Source organism: Mustela nigripes, chromosome X (genome assembly GCF_022355385.1).
Source record: "Mustela nigripes isolate SB6536 chromosome X, MUSNIG.SB6536, whole genome shotgun sequence".
NCBI classification, from domain to species: domain Eukaryota; kingdom Metazoa; phylum Chordata; class Mammalia; order Carnivora; family Mustelidae; genus Mustela; species Mustela nigripes.
In genome coordinates this window covers 846,487-869,832 of record NC_081575.1, presented here as the reverse complement: position 1 = coordinate 869,832, position 23,346 = coordinate 846,487, and the positions used below count along the sequence as shown (strand labels likewise).

Below are 23,346 nucleotides of genomic sequence, written 5' to 3'. Positions count from 1 at the left end.
CACAGGCAGCAACCTCTTCGACCTCAGCCGCAGCAGCTTCTTCCTAGAAACATCACCGAAGGCAAGGGAAGCAAGGGCAAAATGAACTGTTGGGACTTCATCAAGATCAAAAGCTTTCGCACAGCAAAGGAAACAGTCAACAAAACCAAAAGACAACTGACAGAATGGGAGAAGATATGTGCAAATGACATATCAGATAAAGGGCTTGTACCCCAAATCTATAAAGAACTTTTCAAACTCAACACCCAAAGAACAAATAATCCAATCAAGAAAGGGGCCGAAGACATGAGCAGACATTTCAGCAAAGAAGTCATCCAGATGGCCAACAGACACATGAAAAAGTGCTCAACATCACTCGGCATCAGGGAAATACAGATCAAAACCACAATGAGATACCATCTCACACCAGTCAGAATGGCTAAAATTAACCAGTCAGGAAATGACAGATGCTGGCGAGGATGCGGAGAAAGGGGAACCCTCCTACACTGTTGGTGGGAATGCAAGCTGGTGCAGAAGAAGAGCATGGAGGTTCCTCAAAAAGTTGATAATAGAACTACCCTACGACCCAGCAATTGTACTATAGATATTTACCCTAAAGATACAAATGCCATGATCCGTAGGGGCACCTGCACCCGAATGTTTATAGCAGCAATGTCCACAATAGCCAAACTATGGGAAGACCCTAGATGTCCATCAACAGATAAAGAAGATGTGGTCTATATACACAGTGGAATACCATGCAGCCATCAAAAGAAATGAAATCTTGCCATTTGCCATGACGTGGATGGAACTAGAGGGTATTATGCTGAGTAAAATAAGTCAGAGAAAGACAATTATCATATGATCTCCCTGACATGAGGAATTTAAGAGGCAAAGTGGGGGGCTTGGGGGATAAGAAAGGAAAAATTGAAACAAGATGGGATTGGGAGGGAGACAAGCCATAAGAGACTCTTAATTTCACAAAACAAACTGAGGGTTGCTGGGGGGATAGGGGTGTGGAGAGGGTGGCTGGGTGATGGACATTGGGTAGGACATGTGCTATGTGAGTGCTGTGAAGTGTGTAAGCCTGACAATTCACAGACCTGTACCCCTGGGGCAAATAATACATTATATGTTGATTTAAAAAAAGAATATCTGCTCTCACTCTTCTTATCCAACATAGTGTTGAAACTTCTAGAAACAAAAGGTACACAGATTGAGAAGGAAGAAATAAAACTGTCTCAATCTGCAGATGATATAATTGTCTTCATGGAAAATCCCAAGATATCTACAGAAAAAACTCCCATAATTAATAAGTGGGTTTTAAGGTTGCAGTGTACAAGATCAACACACAAATCTCTTTACATGAGTTTGAGGTTTATTATATAGTAGCTCTGTAATCAAGACTGTGTGCTCTTGGCAGAGAAAGAGACACACAGATCCACATAAATCTGCTCAACTGGTTTTTGACAAACGTACAAAAGCAATTCAATGGAGGAAGGATAGTCTTTTCAACAAACAGTGCTGGAGAAATTGGACATCCATTGGCAAGTTTAGCCAAAACCTCACACCTTATATAAAAATTAACTCACAATGAATCATGTATTTATACATAAAACATAAAACTATAAAACTTTTAGAAGACAACATAGGAGAAAATATTCTTAGACTCAATCCATGAAAGAAAAAATCGATAAATGAGATTTCATCAAAATCAACACTTTTGTTAAGAGTATAAAAAGACAAGCTAAAGGGGCGCCTGGGTGGCTCAGTCGGTTAAGTGCCTGCCTTCGGCTCAGGTCATGATCCCTGGGGCTGCTGGGCTCCCTACAGTGGGGAGTCTGCTTCAACCTCTTCCTCTGCCTCTCTCTCCTGCTCATGCTTCCTCCCTTTCTCTCTCTCTCTCAATAAATAAAATCTTTAGGGGAAAAAAAAAAGACAAGCTGCAGACTGGAAGAAAATATTTACAAAGCACATATCTGCCAAAGGACTCATACCAAGAATATGTAAAGAACCCTAAAAACTCAATAATAAAAAAACCCCAAACCACTCATAATCCAATCCAAAAATAGGTAAAAGATATGAAGAGACAATTCACTGAGGAGGCTCTCCAGACAGTGGCAAACGAGCCTATGGAAAGATGGTCAACATCATTAGCAGAATTGCCACGTTGGTTCCTGACCCATGGAATGAGGCAGTCACGGCAGAAGGGCCCACGTGGAAACCTCCAGGGCTTTGCCTTTCTACCAAAGTGTAAGTCAAAAGAAATAACAAATAGGGGCGCCTGGGTGGCTCAGTGGGTTAAGCCGCTGCCTTCGGCTCAGGTCATGATCTCAGGGTCCTGGGATCGAGCCCTGTGTCGGGCTCTCTGCTCAGCAGGGAGCCTGCTTCCCTCTCTCTCTCTCTCTCTCTCTCTGCCTGCCTCTCTGCCTACTTGTGATCTCTGTCTGTCAAATAAATAAATAAAATCTTTAAAAAAAAAAAAGAAATAACGAATACTTAGGGGACAATGTCAGATATTAGTTCAAAGACTGGAGAAACACAGGGATGGAAATTCACTGTTTAGCTTTGTGCAGCAGCTAGTTAAGTCTTCGTGAATGTGGCAGGTTTTTTTTTCAAGATTTTATCTATTTATTTGACACAGAGAGAGATCACAAGTAGGCAAAGAGGTAGGCAGGGAGAGAGGGGGAAGCAGGCTCCCTGCCGAGCAGAGAACTCCATGCAGGGCTCAATCCCAGGACCCTGGGATCATGACCTGAGCCGAAAGCAGAGGCTTTAACTCACTGAGCCACCCAGGTGCCCCTATGAATGTGGCAGTTTTAAACTAGGGCTCCAAAATTCTTTGACCCTCCTCTCATTGAGGTGGGGTTGATGCCTTCTCCCCTTGAACTTAGATAAGCTTGTGACTGCTTGAATCATACAACACAGCAGGAATGATTTGACGGGACTCCCAAGACCAAGTTACAAAAGGTTATTCTGACAGTTTTATGCCTTGTCTACTCCAACACCTGCTTTGGGAGACCTGAGCCACTGAGTCCAGAGTCTGACTGCTCTGAGGTTGCCATGCTATAAGGAAGTCCAAGCCACAGGGACAGACTCCTGTTCCAGTCCCAGTTCCACCCGGCCTTCCGGCTGACTTCTCACCATACCCGTACTCTGTCAGCAGAGCAACATGCTTAATGACACGAAGTTTTGGGATGGCTTGCTATTCTGCTGACATATTATGTCTTCTCCCTGCTCCCGAACATCTGGGGCCTCAGCTGAGATGACTTAATGGCTGGGGGTGACCAGATGGCTGGAGGCTATAATCTCCTGGAAACCTCCTCTCTCACATGACTATTACCTGTGTTAGGGTGCCTGTTCTGGCTATTTTGCCCAAGTGGGGTCATATCATACTTGTTTCTCTATGCTTACTTCCTTTAGCATGTTTTCTTCTTTCTTTTTTTTTTAATTTTTATTTATTTATTTGACAGAGAGAGAGAGATCACAAGTAGGCAGAGAGGGAGGGGGGGGGGGGGGGGGGGGGAACAGGCTCCCTCCTGAGCAGAGAGTCCGATGTGGGGCTCGATCCCAGGCCCCTGAGACTGTGACCTGAGCCAAGGGCAGAGGCTTAACCCACTGAGCCACCAGGCGCCCATCTTAAAAAAAAAAAAAAAAAAAGATGTTATTTATTTGAGAGACAAAGAACAAGTAGGACGAGGGGCAGAGGGAGAAGCAGACTCCTCGCCGAGCAGAGAGCCCGATGTGGGGCTTGATCCCAGGACCTTGAGATTATGACCTGAGCCGAAGGTGGAGGCTCAACCCACTGAGCCACCCAGGCTCCCATTCTTTCTTTTCTTTTTTAATATTTCATTTTTAAGTAATCTCTACCCCCAATGTGGTGTTCAAACTCACAACCCTGAGATCAAGAGTCACATGCTCTATTGGCTGAGCCAGCCAAGTGCCCCCTAGGTTCATGCTTTCAAGGTTCATCCATGTTGTAGGACATAAAAGCACTTCACTCCTTTTTTATGACTGAATAATATTCCATCATATGGATAGACCACATTTTGTCTATCCTGTCATCTGTAGATGGACATTTGAGTTTCGTCAACCTTTAGGCTATTGTGAATAATGCTGCTATGAACATACTTGCACAAGCATCTGTTTAAACATCTGTTTCCAAGGCTCTTGGGTATATATACACATGGGAATGGAATTGCTGAGTCACACGGCAACTCTGTGTTCAACCTTTTGAGGAACTGCGGACTGTTCGCCCCAGCGGCTGCTCACGCCCGACTTCATGGCTCGTTTGGTCAAATAACACTCGGTTCACAACGTGCAGCTCAGGTCTAAGATCACACAGTCATTCGCTTTCAACCAAGGACTAAAGAAAGTTGCTGCCTTCGCCTCCCGACAGATTGGTGCATGTGTAGGTCCTAGCTTTATTTTCTTTTTCAGTTTTAGTCTTTATTAAACATGAAAACTAATGCCTTTCTTGGCCTGTTTGGGGATCAAACCCACAATATTGGTGTTGTCAGGTCGCATGCTACCCAACTAAGCTAACCAGCCACGTGGCCAGTCCTAGCTTTACTTTTATCCCAAATTCTAGAGGCCTGAACTGTGATTCTCTTACCAAGGCTTGGAAAAGGCTGTGTAACATCCTCGTGGGGGCTGCCACCTCCAGAAAGCGGCCCACCAAGCACAGTGCTTCTTTCTCAGTGGCAGTGGGCTTGAGGTCGGGCAATTTGGTTTGCACTTTGGGGAACCATCTCGATATGCCTAATGGAATTGGCAGGCCCCTAAATTTTCCAAGGCCTTATCTCTCACCCTGTGATGAACTATTTTTTCAGGCCCAGTCGGCAGGATGCCATTCATGTAATGGACCAGCAAGATGTCTTGGTGGACAGCCACATGATCGAGTTGGTCCCTGGGGACTTAATTACAATGATACACCAGAGAATTGAAGGGACAGTTCCAGGGGCTTCCTTTTGAGTTTTCTTTCCATAACTGTCCTCAGCCCTTGAGTCAAAAAAATTCCCCTGTGGGAATTGTTTCAGCTGCGGATTGTTCCAATTATGCAGTGAGAGGGCACCCAGACTAAGTCTTCATTTTGGACCAGTGGACTACAGTGGCATTCTCTGTCCCCAGGGAGGGAAGGATGAAGGTTTGAAGCACACGCTAGTGTTATGTGTACCATGCCTTGTCTTCACTTGGTGGCTCTGAGCCTGTGGGCAGCTAGGTCCGGGGATTAGGTGAGGGGCCACATTTTCCACTGCGGCAATACAAGGCCGACTACCATTCACCGGACCTAGAGTTTCTCTTGGTGGGGTGTATAGATCATGGCCTACTATAGGTGGGTGACTCAGTGGGTTAAGCCGCTGCCTTCAGTTCAGGTCATGATCTCAGGGTCCTGGGATCGAGTCCCGCACTGGGCTCTCTGCTCAGCGGGGAGCCTGCTTCCTCCTCTCTCTCTCTGCCTGCCTCTCTGCCTACTTGTGATCTCTCTCTGTCAAATAAATAAAATCTTTAAAAAAATATTTTATTTATTTATTTGACAGAGAGAGAGAAAAAGAGAGAGCATAAGCAGAGGGTGCAGCAGAGGTAGAGGGAGAAGCAGACTCCCCGCTGAGCAGGAAGATGATGTGGGGGTCAATCCCAGGACCCTGGGATCATGACCTGAGCTGAGGGCAGACACTCAACCGACTGAGCCACCCAGGCACCCTGGGTGGCTTATTATTAATAGGACATCATGACAAATTAGCCACCACCAAAGATCCTTGGGGATAAACAATTCTGGTTCCAGCTGCCAGTCCTGTTGCCTGTCATGATACCCACCCTGTTCTATGTGATGTAGTGCCACTACTTGGCCTCTGCGGCTCCCGGATCCCTGTTTTCATGGCAACACCTCTCACCTCCTTTCCTAGATTAGTTTCCCAGAACCTTCACCAAAGTATTTCTCAATGTTTTGGTGAAAGGAGTGTCCTTTGAGCTCTCTCGGGGGATGCAGTTAAGGGTTAGCCAGTAGGTTGCACATGACAACTTCATTCCAACATCTCCATGTACCCAAGTCTTAGGATTGGAGACAATGAGGGATGTGAGGAGCTGGGGCACAAGGAGTACTGGCATTGTCTTGCTCAGGAACTAACAAGGTGATTTCATCACAAGATCTCCAAGAAAGCCAGGATCAGCCTCACCAGACAGGGCGGGAGGAACTGCTTCTACTGGTAAGAGAAGCTCCATGGGGTTTCTGGGCTCAAGACAGACACAGTAAGCAAAAATACTTACTGAGCATCTTCTAGGAACTGAATATATAGCAGTGAACAACACAGACAAACTCCTGGTTCTGTAAGGTTCTCCTGGTTCTGTAAGGCCAACATTCTAGTGAAGAGAGACATGAAACTAGATTCATTTCAGGCAGCGGGGAGAGCAGGTGCAAAAGACGCTGGAAGGGGGAGTGAGCCCGGAGTGAGCCTGGAGTAGTCCTGCGTAGTCAAGAGGCCGTGTGCCAGGAGTGGGGTGAGTGAGGGTGGAAGGAATGGTCTCAGAAACAGAATGGGAAGCAGCCATCACAGACACTTTGGCTTTTTTTAAAATAAGATTTTATTTATTTATCTGAGAAAGAGAGGGAGACAGAACAAGCAGGGGGAGTGGCAGAGGGAGAGGGAGGAACAGGTTCTCCTATGAGAAAGGAGCCTGATGTGGAGCTTGATTCCAGGATCCTGGGATCACGACCTGAGCTGAAGCCAGAAGCCTCACGGACTGAGCCCCCCAGTGTGCCCTCCCTTCTCTTCTAAGGTACTTGTCATTGGATTTGGGGTCCACCTGAGTAATGCAGCATGATCTTATCTTGAGATTCTTAACTTAGTTCTATCTACAAAGACCCTTTTTCCAAATAAGGTGACATTTAGGGGGGGGGGTCTTCATCCCACTACAGATGGGAAGTCACTGGGCTTTGAGCAGAGGAGGGACATGGACTGATTACAGTTTAAAGACACTTGCCAGCTGCTATGTTAAAAGAGTATAATTGGAAAATGTCAAAGCAGGGGGACCATAGGAGCCCATTGGAAAGATAGAGGAGATGATGGCAAAGCGCTGAGAGGTTTCCTAGCAGACTGGACGCAGAGTTTTGGAGAAAGATACAGCCCACAGCAGTATCATCAATGAATACCTTAAAAAGTTATTTAGTGAAATATTTACCAACGAAGCATTATAAAATAAGGGAGGAAGTAGTGAACTACTCATGGATTGGCTGATTATAGGGACTTTGGATATCTATTAAAAAGTCAATTTACATTGTTATTATTATTACCTTGGCATACACCTACGTAAATTCTCGAAGGAATAAAAAGTGCGGAAAAACCAATCATCAGCTGTTTTTTAAGCCACAGCGAAATAAAATCTTCATATGGCAGAGGAGAAATGGAAGAAAAGTAGCAACTCATTAGAAAAGGTAATCGGAAAAGATTTCATTTACAACCGCAATAAGGAATTAAATAAAGAGTTCGGCCAAATCCCCAGACGTTACATTAAAAATCCCCACTTGAGAGACCGAAGAGTGAGACGAACGCCAGGGATGGAAGGGATTTGAATCAGGATTTGCTACTTCCTGCTGTCAGATAATGCAGCCATTAGGCGACCTGTGACTGTAGAGCACTTAACATGGAGCACCCCCCCATGGAATTCAAATCGAGGTGCGGTGTAATTGTATAAGACACACTGGAAATTCTCCCTGTAATTATTTTTTATACTACCCCTCCCCACACACAAACACAAATGTGGAATATTCCATTCATAAAGTGTATCGCTTATATGTTGAAATGATATTTTGGATTAATGGGTTAAACAAAATTCGTTATTAAAATCAATTTCACCTTTTTTTTTTTTTTTTGCCATGTGGCTGCTGGGAAATTTGAAAGTGCACAAGTGGCTCACACTATATTCCTATTGGCTCTAGCTAGATGGGAATTGCAAGCAGCAAAGGGTTTTCAACCTTTCTGTGCCTCAACGTCTTCATTTTCCAATCAGGACTGAACCGATACCAACCTTAAAGGCTCGGCGAGAGGAAGCAGAGTGCTGCTGTTAACAGAGTGCTCGCGGAATAACCGGGTATCCAAGCCCCCATCAAACCCGGCGAAGGTCAGAAAACCACGGTCCGGGTTACGCCCACAGGCTACGAGCCGCTGGGGCGGGCTGCGCATGCGTTTCCAACGCAGCCTAGGGCTGGGCGAGTTCCAAAGCGCACGCGCAGACGCGGAACCGCGGGGAGGGGTGGGGTGGGCGAGCCAGCCAATGGAATTGCGCAGGCGGCCCGCGCGCGCCTGGGGCTCTGCTCCCGGAGCCTGGCCCCGGCCCCCACCCCCGCGGCGCAGCACGCACCGGGCGTCGCGCAGGTGGGCGGGTTTTAGTGGCGCGGCCCGAGGCCGGCGGGAGTCTGCGCTCGCTCCCTCGGTGGTGGCCCACGCGGCTCGCACGCTGTACGGGGCAACATGGCGGACGCGGCAGGTAAGGACGTGGTTGGCCGGGCTAAGTACTAGCTCCACCGCCTCGGAGAGCTGAGGGTGGGAGGGTGGCGGTGTCGGGGACAGAGGTGTCCGCTGCTCTGCCGCCAGGCGGGTCCCGAGGCTGTCGGGCCTCCTGCTGGCCTTGCTTGTTGGCCTTGGGTCTACAGTGAGGGCAAAGGATGGAGGGGGTGCTCGCAGTGACGTGGTTCCGCAAGGCCCGGGCCTCCCGCCGAGGCAAAGCCTCCTTAGAGCTGAAAGGCGGCGGTGCCGCCGTGACGGGAGACCTGGCGGTACCTGTACCGCCGCCAGCCTAGACTACGCGGTCAGCACCACACGGAAGGGCGGTGGGAACAGGCGGGGAAGAATAAGGGCCGAGGGGCTCTGACATCCGCGTGGTTCCAAGTCAAGGGAAAGTTCTGTGGGCCACAGACCAGGTAGGGGGCAGTTCAGTGATCAGTTAGGGAACTTTGTGTCTCGTGGGCAGAACAGTTCTGCGACAGCTTTGAGCCTGGCCGTGGCCACGTGGTGGACCCGAATGGAAGCCGACATGTGCGACTGCTTGTGGTCGGTTACCGAGCCGCGCAGCAACCTATGCGTTTGGTCTTACATACTTTGTTTTCCCCATTAATTCTAGACAAAACGTCCATTCTCTGCTTGCTCTGATTTCATTCTCTATTTTAAGCTTTGTTACCCTTGTTTTTGGGAAAAACTCCCAAATCTCTTATCTTTTTGTTTTAGTATTTATTTTGCCAAAGAAACATAAGAAGAAAAAGGAGCGGAAGTCATTACCAGAAGAAGATGTAGCAGTGAGTAGGAATATGTTATACTTTGCTTTAACTAAAGGGAAAGATTACTTAGATAATACATGACATGCAAGAAATGTTTTTAAAAGTTTCTAAGGAATGGGTTGGAGTTGGTAGTGGTTGTGTTGTAAACCTCACAAACCCAGCCACCTAAATATCTCCTGTCAAATAATAGTTGGCCAAGTAGTGTTGACCACACAAGCGGCTCTCCCTGAAATTCTTCTTTCTGCCACCCACAAACCCACTGTCCCTCTTTAAGTAGCTGTCCCTGTTTCTTTTTACTTCTTTCTTGAGAGTGTGTGTGCACACGGGAAGAACTCAGAGGACAAGGGGGAGAGAGCATCTCAAGGAAACTCCATACCCATGATAACAGCCGGGACGCAGGTCTCCATCTCAGGACTATGAGATCGTAACCTAAGTGGAAATCAAGACACTTAACTGATAGAGCCACCCAGGTGCTACTAGCTGTCCCCATCTTGGTGGCAGTTCATTGTCCTTCTGAGATCCTGGTTCATTTCTTTTTCACTTGGAAGTCCCAGTGAAGAGGCATAAAGACTACCTTCTTTTCTATTTAAGAGGCTTTGACTTAACGTGGTAGTAATGGAATGGTTCAGAATCAGATGGGATGTCTAACAGTGCGTTTCTGTCCTGTGTAAGGAAATACAGCATGCTGAAGAATTTCTTATCAAACCTGAGTCCAAGGTGGCTCAGTTGGACACATCTCAGTGGCCCCTGTTGCTGAAGGTATGTGGTTAGGATTATGTATCAGATCAAGACCTAGTTTTTACATTATTTAAGTGTTAAGCACTTCATTAAGAGTGATTAGCACTACCATCTTTGACTGGGAAATGCCAGATGTTACACTCTAAAGCTGTTTCCTTCCAGGTGTCTGACAAGAAAGACCGAGTTTTGTTTCATTTTTCATTTCCAGTGCACCCGGTGCTATAGTAAAAAAGTTAAAATGTCAGAACAGTGTCATAAAAGTGTATAAAAGTGTATAAAATATAAGTGCCATAAAAGTGTATAAATAATTAGTTCTTGCTTTCTGTATTTAACTCCCACCATACAGACTTGAACCAGTCTGTGGGCCACACTTCCAGTAGGACTGCTTTAGTGCTCAAGGACATGGGCTTTGGAGCCACACCAATTTCATTCAGGGAGTGTGTGAATTTGGGCCAGTTATTTAACCTCTGAAGCTATTTGCTTATTGTGTCTTCTCTTAGGCTGAGGGTTGTAGGAGGTAATCCATGAAATGTGTTTAGCCAAAGTGCCTAGCATGCAACAAGTCCTCTAGAAATTGCTGACTGTTGTGTTGGGTTTTAGAGTGGCCCAGTAATGAGTTGAATTACAAGCTTCACGAGGAACTTAGTGGGCACCGGCTATGAGGAGAGGCTAGGGCACAAAAAGTTACTGAGACACATCTTGACCAAGTGTTAATAATAAACCAGTATATATGAAGTAAATGAATGAGATTTGCTTATATAATTCAACAGAGTTGAGTTTCTGCTTGGTCAGATAGGTCTGCCGATTACAGCTGCTTTTCTGTTGTAGGCTCTGGGGAGATGCTTGTGAACTGGGTAGGCCAAGGTCCCTACTGTCTTGGAATTTAAAATCTAGGGGTGGGAGATAGGTTTTAAAAATCGCTATTTATGTCAAGTACTGTACTGAAGCTGAACGAGGCAACTGTCCCGTCTGCGGTCCGTCGGGCCTGAGAGGAGAAAGCGAAGAGGAGCAGACCTGGGGGAGCAGGACCAGGATGGTTGCATTTGCGAAATGTTGCCAGTCTTAATACCCCAAGAAATCTTTCTAGAGGAGTGATCGAATTTGTTTTAATTCTACTCACGTGGGTAATTTTTCCAGTATGTAAAGAGGCTTAACAGTCTGTCACACTAGAGAATGAAAACGTAGCAGAATCCAGGTTCGTAAACTTGCAAGTTAACCATAACATGGCTGATATTGGTGCTGACTCTCATATATGTTAATGGTTTATGGAGTTTATTTTGTGTTGTATCATTGCTTTCCAGAACTTTGATAAGCTAAATGTAAGGACAGCACACTATACACCTCTTCCCTGTGGTTCAAATCCTCTCAAGAGGGAGATTGGAGACTATATCAGGTAAGTGTGTTGGGAGCATGTACTGCTCAGACTTCTTTTCTTTTCAAAATGACCTTTTCAGGGGCACCTGGCTGGCTCAGTTGGTAGAACATGGGACTTGATCTTGGCGTCATGAATTTGAATCCACATTGGTCATAGAGTTTGCTTGAAAAAGTGACTTTTCACATCAGTTGTTCAAGGTGGTAGTGGCATTTTAGAATGGCCTAGAATTGGTGTAAATACATAACCTATACCTGTGGCGAACTTGTACTCTGCAGATGCAGTTTTTATCAGAGGGCCGGAGATGATGGCACAGTGATGTCTTTTCCATTTTAGGACAGGTTTCATTAATCTTGACAAGCCTTCCAACCCCTCTTCCCATGAGGTGGTAGCCTGGATTCGACGGATACTTCGGGTGGAGAAGACGGGACACAGTGGTACTCTGGACCCCAAGGTGACTGGCTGTTTAATCGTGTGCATAGAACGAGCCACTCGCTTGGTGAAGTCGCAACAGAGTGCAGGTATGTGGAAGAGGGTAAAAAGAGGTAGGTCCTTTACTGTTGGAAGGCTTTCTAGGTTTCCTTTCCTTCTACTTTTTGGCCCTTGGTAATGGTTTCTCCACTAGTTTAAAAACAAATTCTAGGGGCGCCTGGATGTCTCGGTGGGTTAAGCCGCTGCCTTCGGCTCGGGTTGTGATCTCAGGGTCCTGGGATTGAGTCCCGCATCGGGCTCTCTGCTCAGCAGAGAGCCTGCTTCCCTCTCTCTCTCTCTCTCTGCCTGCCTCTCCATCTACTTGTGATCTCTCTCTGTCAAATAAATAAATAAAATCTTAAAAAAAAAAATTCTAAGCAGAGATGCTCTGGTTGTATACCTTCTGTCCCTTGCGAGATCCTAGTCCATCTGCCTTTCTTGGAGTTCCATATACTGGCCATGTGCACATCAGGTTGACGGAGTCTGTCCCTGGGACTGAGACGGGGCTGTGTCTGAGTCCGGCTCTAGGGTTGTCGCTCGAGGCTCCTCAGACTCTTCACTGCTGCTTCTGCCGAAAGTGCCCTTCCTTCATTTTCATCAGGGGGAACTCCTACATGACCTTGCAAGGCTTTGTTCTCAGCTGGCTCTGTGCTGCACATTGCAGCTGTCCCTGTCAGCACACTGGAAGCCGAAACTCCCAACGAGAAGAAGCATCTTCATTCCTTTCCCATGTCCAAACCATGAAATCTGTCTTGGTGGAAATTTGACAGAAAGAGGTCATCAAACTGCATGCTTTTTTTTTTCTGCACAAGGTGGGACTGTGACCATTTAGAAATACAGAAAACTCAGTGGCCACACCTGACTACTCTTTTGTCATTTTTTAGGCAAAGAGTATGTGGGAATTGTCCGGCTACACAGTGCTATTGAAGGGGGGACTCAACTTTCTAGGGTAAGTTTGCCTGATTACGGGCAGCCTGTGTATCTGAGCCCGTGGACACCTGTGGCAGGTGGCTTTCCTGGCTGTCCTGTCTTGTGCCCTTTTCAGTGGGCTGCTCAGGCCAGCCTGGACGGGTACTATGCATTGACAGGGGCACTTCTGGACGTGTCCCTTCTGAGAAGAGGGCTCCGATAAGCATGGAGTCATCCCTGTGTCGTTGAATAAAGAAGCAAAAAGGGAAAGGACATTTGAGGTCTTAAATGATTGAAAAGAACTTTCTCATTGGTGTCCTCAAACTGCCACAGTAGACTGTTTGCTCCTATGTAAGAGTCTATGCAGTGAGTCTTTGTTTTGGTTTGTGCTTATTCTCAGGCCCTAGAAACTCTGACAGGTGCCTTATTCCAGCGACCCCCACTGATTGCTGCAGTGAAGAGGCAGCTCCGAGTGCGGACCATATATGAGAGCAAGATGATTGAGTATGACCCCGAAAGAAGATTAGGTAGGTAATGGGCCTGTGGGGAACTGAGTTGACATTGACCACGTGTGGACAGGACTGCATTCTTGGGAATGACATTTTCTGGTTAGGAGTAGATGCCCTTAGTATATGGTGTGGTCAGAGCCTGTTTTCTATGGCGTGTAGTCTCGCTGGCTCGGAGAGTAGCTCTGTGCCTGTTAGCCAGTGATGTACTCACGTCTGTGTGTATGTGTGTGTGTGTCGTAGGTATCTTTTGGGTGAGTTGTGAAGCCGGCACCTATATTCGGACGCTGTGTGTGCACCTTGGCTTGTTACTGGGAGTTGGCGGTCAGATGCAGGAACTTCGGAGGGTTCGCTCTGGAGTCATGAGTGAAAAGGTACACCGTTACGGGGCTAGAAGTTTTAGAGCTTGTACTTAACACCTTCCGCCTTTGCTGCAATCCCGCCTGCCTCACAGCCTGGAAGAGGCAGTTTCCAAAGTGTTGAGTTCAGCTCAGGGCAGCTTCCCTGTTCTGTTAATTAAACTTTGGAACATTGAAACCTGGGCTGTGGGAGATGATTGGATAGAGAACATTGCTCTGTTCATTTGCTGCCTCTCAGCCTACAGAAGTGCCTGCTTAGATCTCAGTAAAGCGGTAGTTGCAGAAGTGTAGAAGAGAGTGAAGACCAGTGAGTTTGGACTAAATTCATTCAGGGTTTGGAAGTTTGGGCACGGTCGTGCTATTACAGGGACAGTGACACTGAATAGTTTTCATACATGGCTGCTTTTCAGGACCACATGGTGACGATGCATGATGTGCTTGATGCCCAGTGGCTGTACGACAACCACAAGGATGACAGTTACCTGCGGCGAGTTGTTTACCCTTTGGAAAAGCTGTTGACTTCTCATAAAAGGCTGGTTATGAAAGACAGTGCAGTAAGTTCTGGGTTACAGGTTCACGTTTGCACAAAATGTGACTCCACAAGGATGAGATGTCGTCTGTTCTGAAATCCACATTCTGTGTAAGGAGGTGTGACATGACGGGAACTTAACTGTTTTCCATTGGGCTTATTTTTTATTTATTTATTTATTTTATTATTTTTTTTAGTTTTGTAAGTTGAGCTCTGGATTCTTTGTTAATAAGCATTTATAATTGTATTTTACTAAATCAAAGCCACATACACTAAATTAGAGTGGGAAATTGAATGCTGGACATAATTCCATATCAAAATAAGGCAGATTGTTTAAACATTTACTTTGAATTTTTCCAAAGTAAACTATCAGTGGTACATCAAATTTGCCTTCCTGTAACCTGCTAGTTCTATGTGTGCCTAAGAAACCTTGATATATTTTTAAGTTGCTGCCAGAAAAGAATTTTTTAATTGGGATTGAAAGTTAAGATGAGCATTTCAGAGATATTATAAGCTATGTCCTTAGGAATTTCAGTAAAGCTTTTTTCCCTTTAAATCTTAGTTTGTGGCTATAAAACCTAAACATCACTGAACTTAGCAAGCTTTTTTTTTTTTTCTTAGCACATTTACTAAATAACGTTGAAAGTAGTTCTTTTTAAGATTTTAAGTAATTTCTATACCCAGCATGGGGCTCAAACTCACAGCTCTGAAATCAAGAGTTGCACGTTCCACCGAGTAAGCCAGCCAGGTGCCCCACAAGTAGTTTCTTAACAATGTAATTATATCAGGGACAAAGGATAGTTGAGTTGAAAGCGTTTGATGCATTTTTTTGTACGTCTTGCTTTGTAATAGAAAAAAATTTACGGAGGTATAGTAAACTATGCCATTGTGATAGTGAAAAAAATCTAATCACGTGAAACACGATATAAATGTGATAGAGCCTCCTTATGCTGGGGTCAGACTGGTACCCTCTGGGTGAATTCAGGGGAGACGTGAAATATGGTCAGGAAAAGAGATCCAGGTAAGTGAAGACCAGATGGCACAAGCCATTGAACTCAGGGAGAGGCGGCCTGAACTTGCATGTGATTGGTTCAGCAGGCCTCAGTGATCTTGCTTGTTGATTATTTTGTAGGCCTTTTAGAGGCCAGATCTCCCCAAAAAGCAAAAAGGTCTCCTGCTTCTGTTAGGGTTTTCCTCTTCAATAATTAAAAAAGAGAGAAGAGTAAATAAGGAAAATCAAGGCTGGGTTTTTTTTTTTTAAAGATTTTATTTACTAATTTGACAGAGAGCTCACAAGGAGGCAGAGAGGCAGGCAGAGAGAGGGGGAAGCAGGCTCCCCGCTGAGCAGAGAGCCCGATGCGGGGCTCGATCCCAGGACCCTGGGATCATGACCTGAGCCGAAGGCAGAGGCTTTAACCCACTGAGCCACCCAGGCGCCCCTGGGTTTTGGTTTAAGATGAAAATATTTTTAAGTGAAGTGGAGAAGTGAGGAAGAGGTATTTATTTTTTTATAAATATTACTTATTCATTTATTTAAGAAATGGTTTGAGGGAGAGCATGAGGTGGGGGGAGAAGGGGAAGCATGCTCTCTGCTGAGGAGGGGGCGCAGCATGGGGCTCGATCCCAGAACCTCGGGATCATGACCTGAGCCAAAGACAGATGCTCAACCGACTGAGCCACCCAGGTGCCCCGAGGAGTAGGTATTTAAATTCCTCTTTAACATTTCTGTGTCCGTGTGTTTTGAGGCACCTCACCCGTGGCGGGCGGCTCCTGTGCATGCCAGATTGCGACCATGGCCGTCAGTGCCATTCGCTCCATTTTGCAGCCCCACCCGGAGGTGTTCTCTGTGTTGGTGAGGGCTGGGGTGGTGGGCAGGGGCTCGTGCTGCAGCTGGGGCTCTTACGTGCGGTGCCGTCTCTGCAGGTGAATGCCATCTGCTATGGGGCAAAAATCATGCTTCCAGGTGTTCTCCGATACGAGGATGGCATCGAAGTCAATCAGGAGATTGTGGTCATCACCACCAAAGGGGAGGCGATCTGCATGGGTAAGAGAAGTTGCCCTGGTTCTTTCTGTACCATCATAGCCAGGCTTACTAAGCAGGACCCAAAGTCCTGACTCCTTGGGTTCATCTAACCCTTGTGTTGTCTGGGACGTGGAGTGGGAGTCGAAGCACAGCACTGTGTTAGATGGGCAAAGAGATGAGTTTAGTGGGGCTTCCCTTGTCCCAGCTGGCTGCTGGAGGCCATGTGGCAGCAGCCTGGCTCCAGTGGGGAGAGGGAAAACCGTTAATGAAAGGAACAAGTGTCTGTGGTAATTGAGATGAAAAGTTCAGTCCATTCCATGTCTGCTGGTAGCAGTTAACTTGTGAGCTTTGAACTGCTTTTGGAGTGTCCTTTACAACTTCAAATGTTCCATTGCCCTGAAGGGGCTCTGCAGGCTGTTCCCTATGTGTGGCCTGAGCCCCAAGCTTGGTGAGTGTATCTTTAGGGTGTCTTACTAGAGGTATCCCCTCCTCTGGCTGCTTGCCACTGAGAAGGGACTTTCATGGTGTGCTTTCTTTCTGGTGCAAATTAGGCACGGTAAATGGATAGCTCTGATTTCCTTATTAAGAGGTTTCCTGAGGATCTAGGAAACGTTGATTTTTATGTGGTTAGTGTAAATATTTTTTTAACTGACAATTTTAATGTGGTTTCAGAGCTTTTTTCCCATAGTGGTGGATTTTCTCCATATGAACATCCTCAGCAAAGGAAACCTCAAGGCAGTCGAGTTTCGAGTTTTAAATGTTTTTTTCTTTGTAAAGATTTTATTTATTTATTTGAAAAAGAGAGAGCACAAGCAGGGTGAGGGGCAGAGGGAGAAGCAGACTCACCGCTGAGCAGGGAGCCCGATGCGGGGCTCGATCCCGGGACTCCAGGATCGTGACCTGAGCCGAAGGCAGACGCTTAACTGATTGAGCCACCCAGGTGCCCCTTAAATGTTTGGGTTTTTTTGGTTTGTTTGTTTTGGTTTTGGGTTTTTTTTTTTTTTGTCTTGTTTTTTAAGATCTTATTTTGAGAGTGATCATGCAAAGACACATACAAGCAGGGAGAGGGGTAGAGGGGGAGAAAATCTTGAGCAGGCTCCACACTGACTGCGGAGCTCGACACAGGGCTCGATCTCATGACCTTGAGATCATGACTTGAGCTGAAATCAGGAGTTGGATACTTAACCGACTAAGCCACCCAGGTGCCCCAAAAATGGGGTTTTAAAATTTATATAAAACAGTGGGATTAGGGCTCAGAGTATAGGAAGTTTCTCCCTTCCGAGTCATTCTTTAATCTCATTCCAAAATCTGTAGCCATTGCACTGATGACCACAGCAGTGATCTCTACCTGTGACCATGGTATTGTAGCCAAGATCAAGAGAGTCATCATGGAGAGAGACACTTACCCTCGGAAGTGGGGTTTAGGTCCAAAGGTAAGTGGGATTGGGTGTGCGCCCTGCTGTGAGTAACTGCAGTTTTGCGTTGTTGAATACTCATGTGGGCAGTCCTGGGCTGTGTCCCTGCCACCACAACTTGCCTTGTACTGGGCTCTGGGGAGTGCTGGTGGGTAGGTGTGAGACCATCTCAGACCTTAGAGGTGTCAGTCTAATGGGGGAAGCAGATGGCTTTCGCTCATACTGCATGACCAAAGCCACACTGCAGGCTGACCAGCACCGGGAGGTGCCTGGCTCCTCGGGAGTGCAGAATGAGGAGCTCGACTTGGTTGGGGGTTCTGGGTAAGGGATCTTTGCCAGCCATGCCAGCCAGCATAAAGGACATCTATTGGTGAAGAAGGGCGGGAGGGTCTGGGCATGTGCTGCAAAGGCCCTGTGGGGGGAGAATGGGCTGGAGGCAGGTGCCACCAAAGGATAAAACTAGGCTTTGTGACTTTCGACAAGTCCCATGCTCACTCCTGTTGGAGAGAGTGAGTTCAGAGTGCTTTGCAGAGAAGTGTGAGGCCCAAGGGAGGGGCGTTCGCCAAGCCGCCATAGTACCTGCTTCATGTGTCCCACCATTCTGACCTTGAAACCCTGGCGGCTCACCAGGCAAGTCAGAAGAAGCTGATGATCAAGCAGGGTCTTCTGGATAAGCACGGCAAGCCCACAGACAGCACGCCTGCCACTTGGATGCAGGAGTATGTGGACTACAGGTGAGGGCAGGGTGCTTGGGAGCCCCGGGCAGGCAGAGACCGTGCACTTGCCCCCTGGATGCGGTAGTGCATCCGCTCCAGGGGAGCCGGGGAGGCCGCAGAGCCCAGAGGGGTGGGTGCAGTACTGCTCGGTGCTTGCCTAGGGGAGCCGGGACAGGAGGTCATGGAGCCCAGGTGTGGGAGCGGGGCACATGTAGTGTCGGAGGAGCGCGGCGACAGCGTGGTGCTGACTAGGCCTCAGGGGCTGGAGGGACTTCCTCTCGAGCGCCTGGGCCAGGTAGGGGCTCGGGCCTGCCCAGCAGACAGTTATCCCTTTCTAGTCTGGCTCATGGGAGTCCGTCTGCAACAGTAAGTGGTGAGTTCTTCCGTCTGTCGTCAGTATTTTGATGGTGGCTTCAGACTTGCCGGATATCACTAGTTGGGGACGCGGCAGGACCTCCCCGGGGGCTACTCAGCACATCTCATTGCTTGGTGCCTGTCTTTCAGTGACTCTGCGAAGAGAGAGGTGGGGACCAAGGGAGTAAAAGACCCACAGGAAGTTGCCGAAGTGGTAAAAGCCCCCAAGGTAGTTGCTGAAGCAGTAAAAACCCCAAAGGTAAGGAACGGGAGAGCGCTCTGGGACATGATCCTGTCGGCATGTCTCAGTGGTTGTGCTCCCGTCACGGGTCGTGGCTCAGTGCGGCAAGGCCGCCCCCGCCACTCTGTGACCTTGGCGTACTCCTCTGGACTGTGTGGGCTCCGGTTCCCGTTCCCTGTTGTGTCTACTGGGGGGATGGGGGGGCTCAGAAATCAGACTGGCCTCGGTTCCCAGCTTGTGGATGTGGCGCCGCCACTGGCTCTTGGTGGAGGAAGCCATTATTCTGGCCCCTCATTGGGGCGGACTCGCCTGAAGCTGACCGCCCTAGATCGCATTAGCACAGCCTTAGAGAAGGTCAAAGGAAGTACATGCTACCACCTCAGCTTCTCAGGGTCCGGGGGGCACCCCTGACATCAGAGTACAGAATGGGTGCGCCGAGGGGTCTGGAACAAGCTGCCTGGGAAGCACTCCCGGCATGCGTGGGGCCTGTCCGCATACCTTCGCAGGCGTGCTGCGGCCCTGGCTTCCTGGTCTCGGGAGGTGAGGCCGTGCTTGAATTCTCTGTGGTTCTCCGGGTTTGTCATTAGAAAGCTTCCTCCTGTAGTCAGGGGCTGTTCTGGTGGTCCCCGCCTTATTGAACGTTTCTCATCCGTTTTTGCCCCAAATCTGACATTTGATCACTTACGTCCACCTTAGCGGAAACGAGAGAGTGAAAGCGAGGAGACCTCCCCACAGCTGGTCAAGAAGGAAAAGAAGAAGAAGAAGGACAAAAAGGCCGCAGCTGCTCTAGAGAGTGCGGGCGGCCCGGGACACGGGGTACGTCCACACCCGGTCAGGACACTCGGGGCGGAAGGGAGCAGCAGCCTCCTGTCGGCGACAGTACCCGTGCCCTTGGTGCCACCATTTTGTAGTAACTGCGCGCGCTTGCGGTGCTGCTGGTGACAAGGGCGAGTGTGTAAGAGCCCGCTGCGGTGTCACTGGGGAGCTCAGGACCTGGTGTTCTGTGCAAAGCTGGTTTTCTCTGGAATGTCCTCCCACATCCTGTGAAGGCTTATTGGGCTTTTGGGATGTCCCTGGTTTGCTTGTTAACAGGTGCTGTGAGGCTTTCTCTTTTTCCCAGGACAGTGACGGTACCAAGAAGAAGAAGAAGAAGAAGAAGATCAAAGCGGAAGCGGTTTCTGAGTAGCGGATGGCAGTGGAGTGCGGGGCCAGCTGGCAGGAGGAATGAAAGCCTTACTGGGAAAACAGACTTCCTTTCGTTCTGGAGGGAATGCGCCACAGGCCCCAGGATGGGTGGAGCGTTCCAGCACATTTTAGCTGCTCCCCGAGAACTCGGGTGACGTCACCTGGTGTGCTTGCCCCATCCTGTCCTGTTTTAAGGACGCAGGTGAAGGAAGCAGCTTTGATGCCACCCCTTTCCCTGCTTGGGAGAGTTGGGGATCGTCTCCTTCAGATCTGGCACAGCCCAGAACTGTCGGCGGCTGCTCTCGATTGTTCTTTGAATGTGATAGTGCTCTCCTGCTTTGCACCATCCCCCAACCCATTTTTTAAAAGTTTCTAAATGTTGCTCAATGAAATGGTGTACAGCACGTAAAGGAATAGACCCGAACCACATTGTTCCCCCATGTCCTGTGAGGACAGCAGTCTGTTCTGGCCACATGCGGGCGATCTCTGGCTTAGTGGTCCTGTGTGTGCTCCTCCGGAGCCTGGGGGTCCGGCTTCACGCACCTGCCCATTGGCCTGCTTGTGTGCGTCGGGAGCGAAAGAACCGTCCTTCTGTCCTCCTCGAACTTTCCGTTACTTTCAAAGGATGCAGTCATTCATTGCTGGGAGAAGGTTGTACTTTTTACTTATTAAAGTTTACTTGTTTTTAAGTGTTTCTGTTGGGTTTTCTTATTGTTGGGGATGTCAAACTAGTAAAACAAAATTATAAACTATTTTGATTAAAAATCTAGGGAAGTTTGTTCTATTTGAAATTTGATGCTTTTCCTTTGGTTACTTTCTCTGGTTCTGTATCTCACAACATTGATCCTGGGGCTTTTTATCTGGCATGGGACCAAATACTCTGGAATCTTCATTAAGGACACTGGCTAGGTAATAGATAAAAAGGGGCATCACCCCCAATCCAGTGATCTCCCCGAACAGTCGTGGGGAGGGCGCTAGGAGTAATGTCAAGGGTCTGGTGGGAGGTGCCAGTGTGTCGGGGGAGGGATTCCGAGCCTAGGCCTGAGGCTGGGTTTCCCTCACCGCAAAGGTCAGGATGAAAGCCAGTGGCAGGTCAAAGCAGGAGGCTGTGTGTGCGCCTGTCTGGGCGCTAGCATCAGGAGGGCGCAGGTTTGTGTGTCGGCGGCCGGCTGCTGGGTGAGTGGTGCAGTGGAGCCATTTCCCCCTGCGTACAGATTAATTTGAGCAGCTGATCATGGGGCTGCTCTGGAAACCATGTCTGGAGAATGAAGAGAAAACTAAGGAATGGCTGCCAGGAAAAGAATGGACTGATCACACCTTTGCGGGCCACCTTGTGTGACAGGTCACATGTCTGCTCTGGTCCACACGCAGCACCACATGGTGCCCTGCCCTGCATGCGCCCTCACAGGAGCTCGGGGTGCCTTGGCCTCTGTGTGCTTGAGGGCGACCTCCGAATCCAGGAGAGGCAACTGGTGGATGCCGTCCTGGGGGGCTCACGGGTGGTGCCCTTTCTCTCTCCAGGGACCCAGAGATTGACAAAGTCTCAGCATTTTAACACAGCAACGTTTTTATTGCTTTGGAGGGTTTCCCTAGAGCAGACATCGTACTGCACAGCCGCTGCAGTTTGGCATGTTAGAAAGTCGAGGTTACAGATGCTGAGACACGGGGAGAGGCCCAGTGATTGCAGGTGGAGGAGCAGAGGCTTTAAGGAATGAGGAGGCCCTTTCCTCTGATTAGCAGTTGCATTTTGATAGTACTATGGGCTTCAGATTCCTGGAAGCCCGGTCAATGGCGCTCCGTCTCTCAGGAAAATCCGAGCCCAGCCAAGAAACTTGAGCAAGACTGACCCCCACCGGCCTAGGTAGAACAACTGCAGAGCGCTGGGAACGGACAAAGCAGGTGTAGAGTCCCTGCTTGCGTGAAAGCAAGGAGAGTGGAGCAGACCTCTAGGGACAGGCACGGAGCAGGTGCCCCTTTCCCGCGAGCTTAGTAAACCCAGGAGACAGGCACCCACTGTGGAGATGTGCACGCCTGGTCAAAGGCTTCTTGCAGTTTCTTGAGGGTCTCGTCAACGCCGTTGTTGACCAGCGAGAGGTCGAAGTAGTGCGCGTACCGGCCGCGGATGGCTTCCGAGTCCTTCTGCAGCTGCTGCAGCGCTTCCGTCTGCAAAGACACGACACGCGGGGCTGGAGTGGGCTCCCGGCATGGCGGCCCCACAGGCTGTGGATGGGCTGTGAGGGATGTCGCTTGTGGGGACCCCTGCCTGGCTCAGAGTCCCAGGCCTCACGACTCCAGCCCCGGAGGCCTCCGCTGAGAGCGGCTACCAGCGGGCCGGAGAGACCAGAACACCGCAGTCCATACGGGCTCTCGAACGAGGCCATACCGGAGCCCAGCAGGGACTCGAACAGCGTCTTGCCATTGCTGCTGCCACTGTGGTGGCCATTCTAGGACAAGGGCAGGGTGACTTATGACCCCAGCCCTCTTTCTAGAACCCTGAACGACTGGCCAGGAAAAGACATAACTCCATAAAAGCATCTACATTGCAAGAAGTGCCCCAAGCTGTGTTGAATGAGGAGCAATGCTTACGCCCGTCACAGAGGGCGATAGCCGAATCCGAGTTCCTGGAAAGTGGTGGGAGAAAGACTAATGAGCCAAGAGCAAAATGAGCTAAGGACAGGACCAGGCAGTTGGCAGGAGAGATACAAATGGCCCTCAGCAGTCGGGAGGACACGCAAGCCCTTAGCGGTGACAGAGGAAAGTAGTGAGGCTCCGTTTCCCCAGACCCGTCAAACCAGTAACCAGTAACACGCTCCCGCACAGGGGAATAAGCGCCCTCCCAGCGAGCTCTCAGTCCCCATCGCAAGCACCTGGCAACCCTGCCACACACACTGGCCACGGCGTACAACAGTATCCAGGACGGCCGGGTGGGACTGGTGACAGCACGGTCCTGCCACGTGTGCACAGGGGATGCCACGCGGCCACGAAGGCTGAAGCGGCTCAACCACACGGATAAGGAGCGCTCCACTGTGTTCAACAACAGTGCGGACAGGAACTCCAAGGCGTGCTGAGCAGGGGCAGCCCTCTCAGTAAATCTCGGGTCTCCTGGCTCTTCCTCTCTCCCCACAGCCACGCTACACCCCTGGCGGTATGGGGGCTTCAGCCATCTCTGTTCTTCCCACTGAAGCCCACGTTGCACCAGCGTCAGCACCTGCCAAAGTGCCCATTTCTGCCCCTGGACCCCCAGCACCTGTGGACCTCGGACTGTTCCTGATTTATTC

The 23,346-nt window shown here is 48.8% G+C and overlaps 3 protein-coding genes and 2 non-coding genes across 6 annotated transcripts in view; 3 read left to right on the top strand and 2 right to left on the bottom strand.

Annotated features, from left to right (window-relative positions):
* The window catches only part of GAB3 (GRB2 associated binding protein 3), a 92,965-nt gene extending 84,854 nt beyond the window's left edge, over positions 1 to 8,111 (bottom strand). For both annotated transcript variants that reach the window (XM_059385066.1, XM_059385070.1), the window contains exon 1: positions 8,005 to 8,111. The gene's annotated coding sequence lies outside the window, so the exon portion shown is untranslated. The remainder of the gene's footprint in view (positions 1 to 8,004) is intronic.
* Positions 8,112 to 8,288: 177 nt separating this feature from the next.
* Positions 8,289 to 20,757, top strand: DKC1 (dyskerin pseudouridine synthase 1). The gene is made up of 15 exons (XM_059384804.1): positions 8,289 to 8,463; positions 9,201 to 9,268; positions 9,923 to 10,009; positions 11,290 to 11,381; positions 11,697 to 11,881; positions 12,716 to 12,780; positions 13,141 to 13,267; positions 13,490 to 13,620; positions 14,016 to 14,159; positions 16,058 to 16,178; positions 17,472 to 17,590; positions 18,203 to 18,306; positions 18,793 to 18,901; positions 19,580 to 19,699; positions 20,004 to 20,757. Exons 1-15 carry the CDS (start codon positions 8,448 to 8,450, stop codon positions 20,067 to 20,069), a joined length of 1,554 nt encoding a protein of 517 aa, XP_059240787.1. The 5' UTR covers positions 8,289 to 8,447; the 3' UTR covers positions 20,070 to 20,757.
* On the top strand, positions 13,716 to 13,852 carry LOC132007963 (small nucleolar RNA SNORA36 family). Its single transcript, XR_009401508.1, has one exon. It is a non-coding gene; the product is annotated as a small nucleolar RNA SNORA36 family (small nucleolar RNA).
* On the top strand, positions 18,603 to 18,720 carry LOC132007964 (small nucleolar RNA SNORA56). Its single transcript, XR_009401509.1, has one exon. It is a non-coding gene; the product is annotated as a small nucleolar RNA SNORA56 (small nucleolar RNA).
* Positions 20,758 to 21,614: 857 nt separating the features above from the next.
* MPP1 (MAGUK p55 scaffold protein 1) overlaps positions 21,615 to 23,346 on the bottom strand; it is a 21,070-nt gene continuing 19,338 nt past the window's right edge. Inside the window, exon 12 of the mRNA XM_059384842.1 lies at positions 21,615 to 22,231. Within this exon, the coding sequence (XP_059240825.1) occupies positions 22,055 to 22,231 (177 nt within the window). The 3' untranslated portion in view covers positions 21,615 to 22,054. The remainder of the gene's footprint in view (positions 22,232 to 23,346) is intronic.

Coding starts and splice junctions, on each gene's coding strand:
- DKC1 (XM_059384804.1), top strand. Junction 14,160..16,057: donor TGGTTATGAAAGACAGTGCA/GTAAGTTCTGGG, acceptor CCGTCTCTGCAG/GTGAATGCCATCTGCTATGG. Junction 17,591..18,202: donor AGTGGGGTTTAGGTCCAAAG/GTAAGTGGGATT, acceptor GCGGCTCACCAG/GCAAGTCAGAAGAAGCTGAT.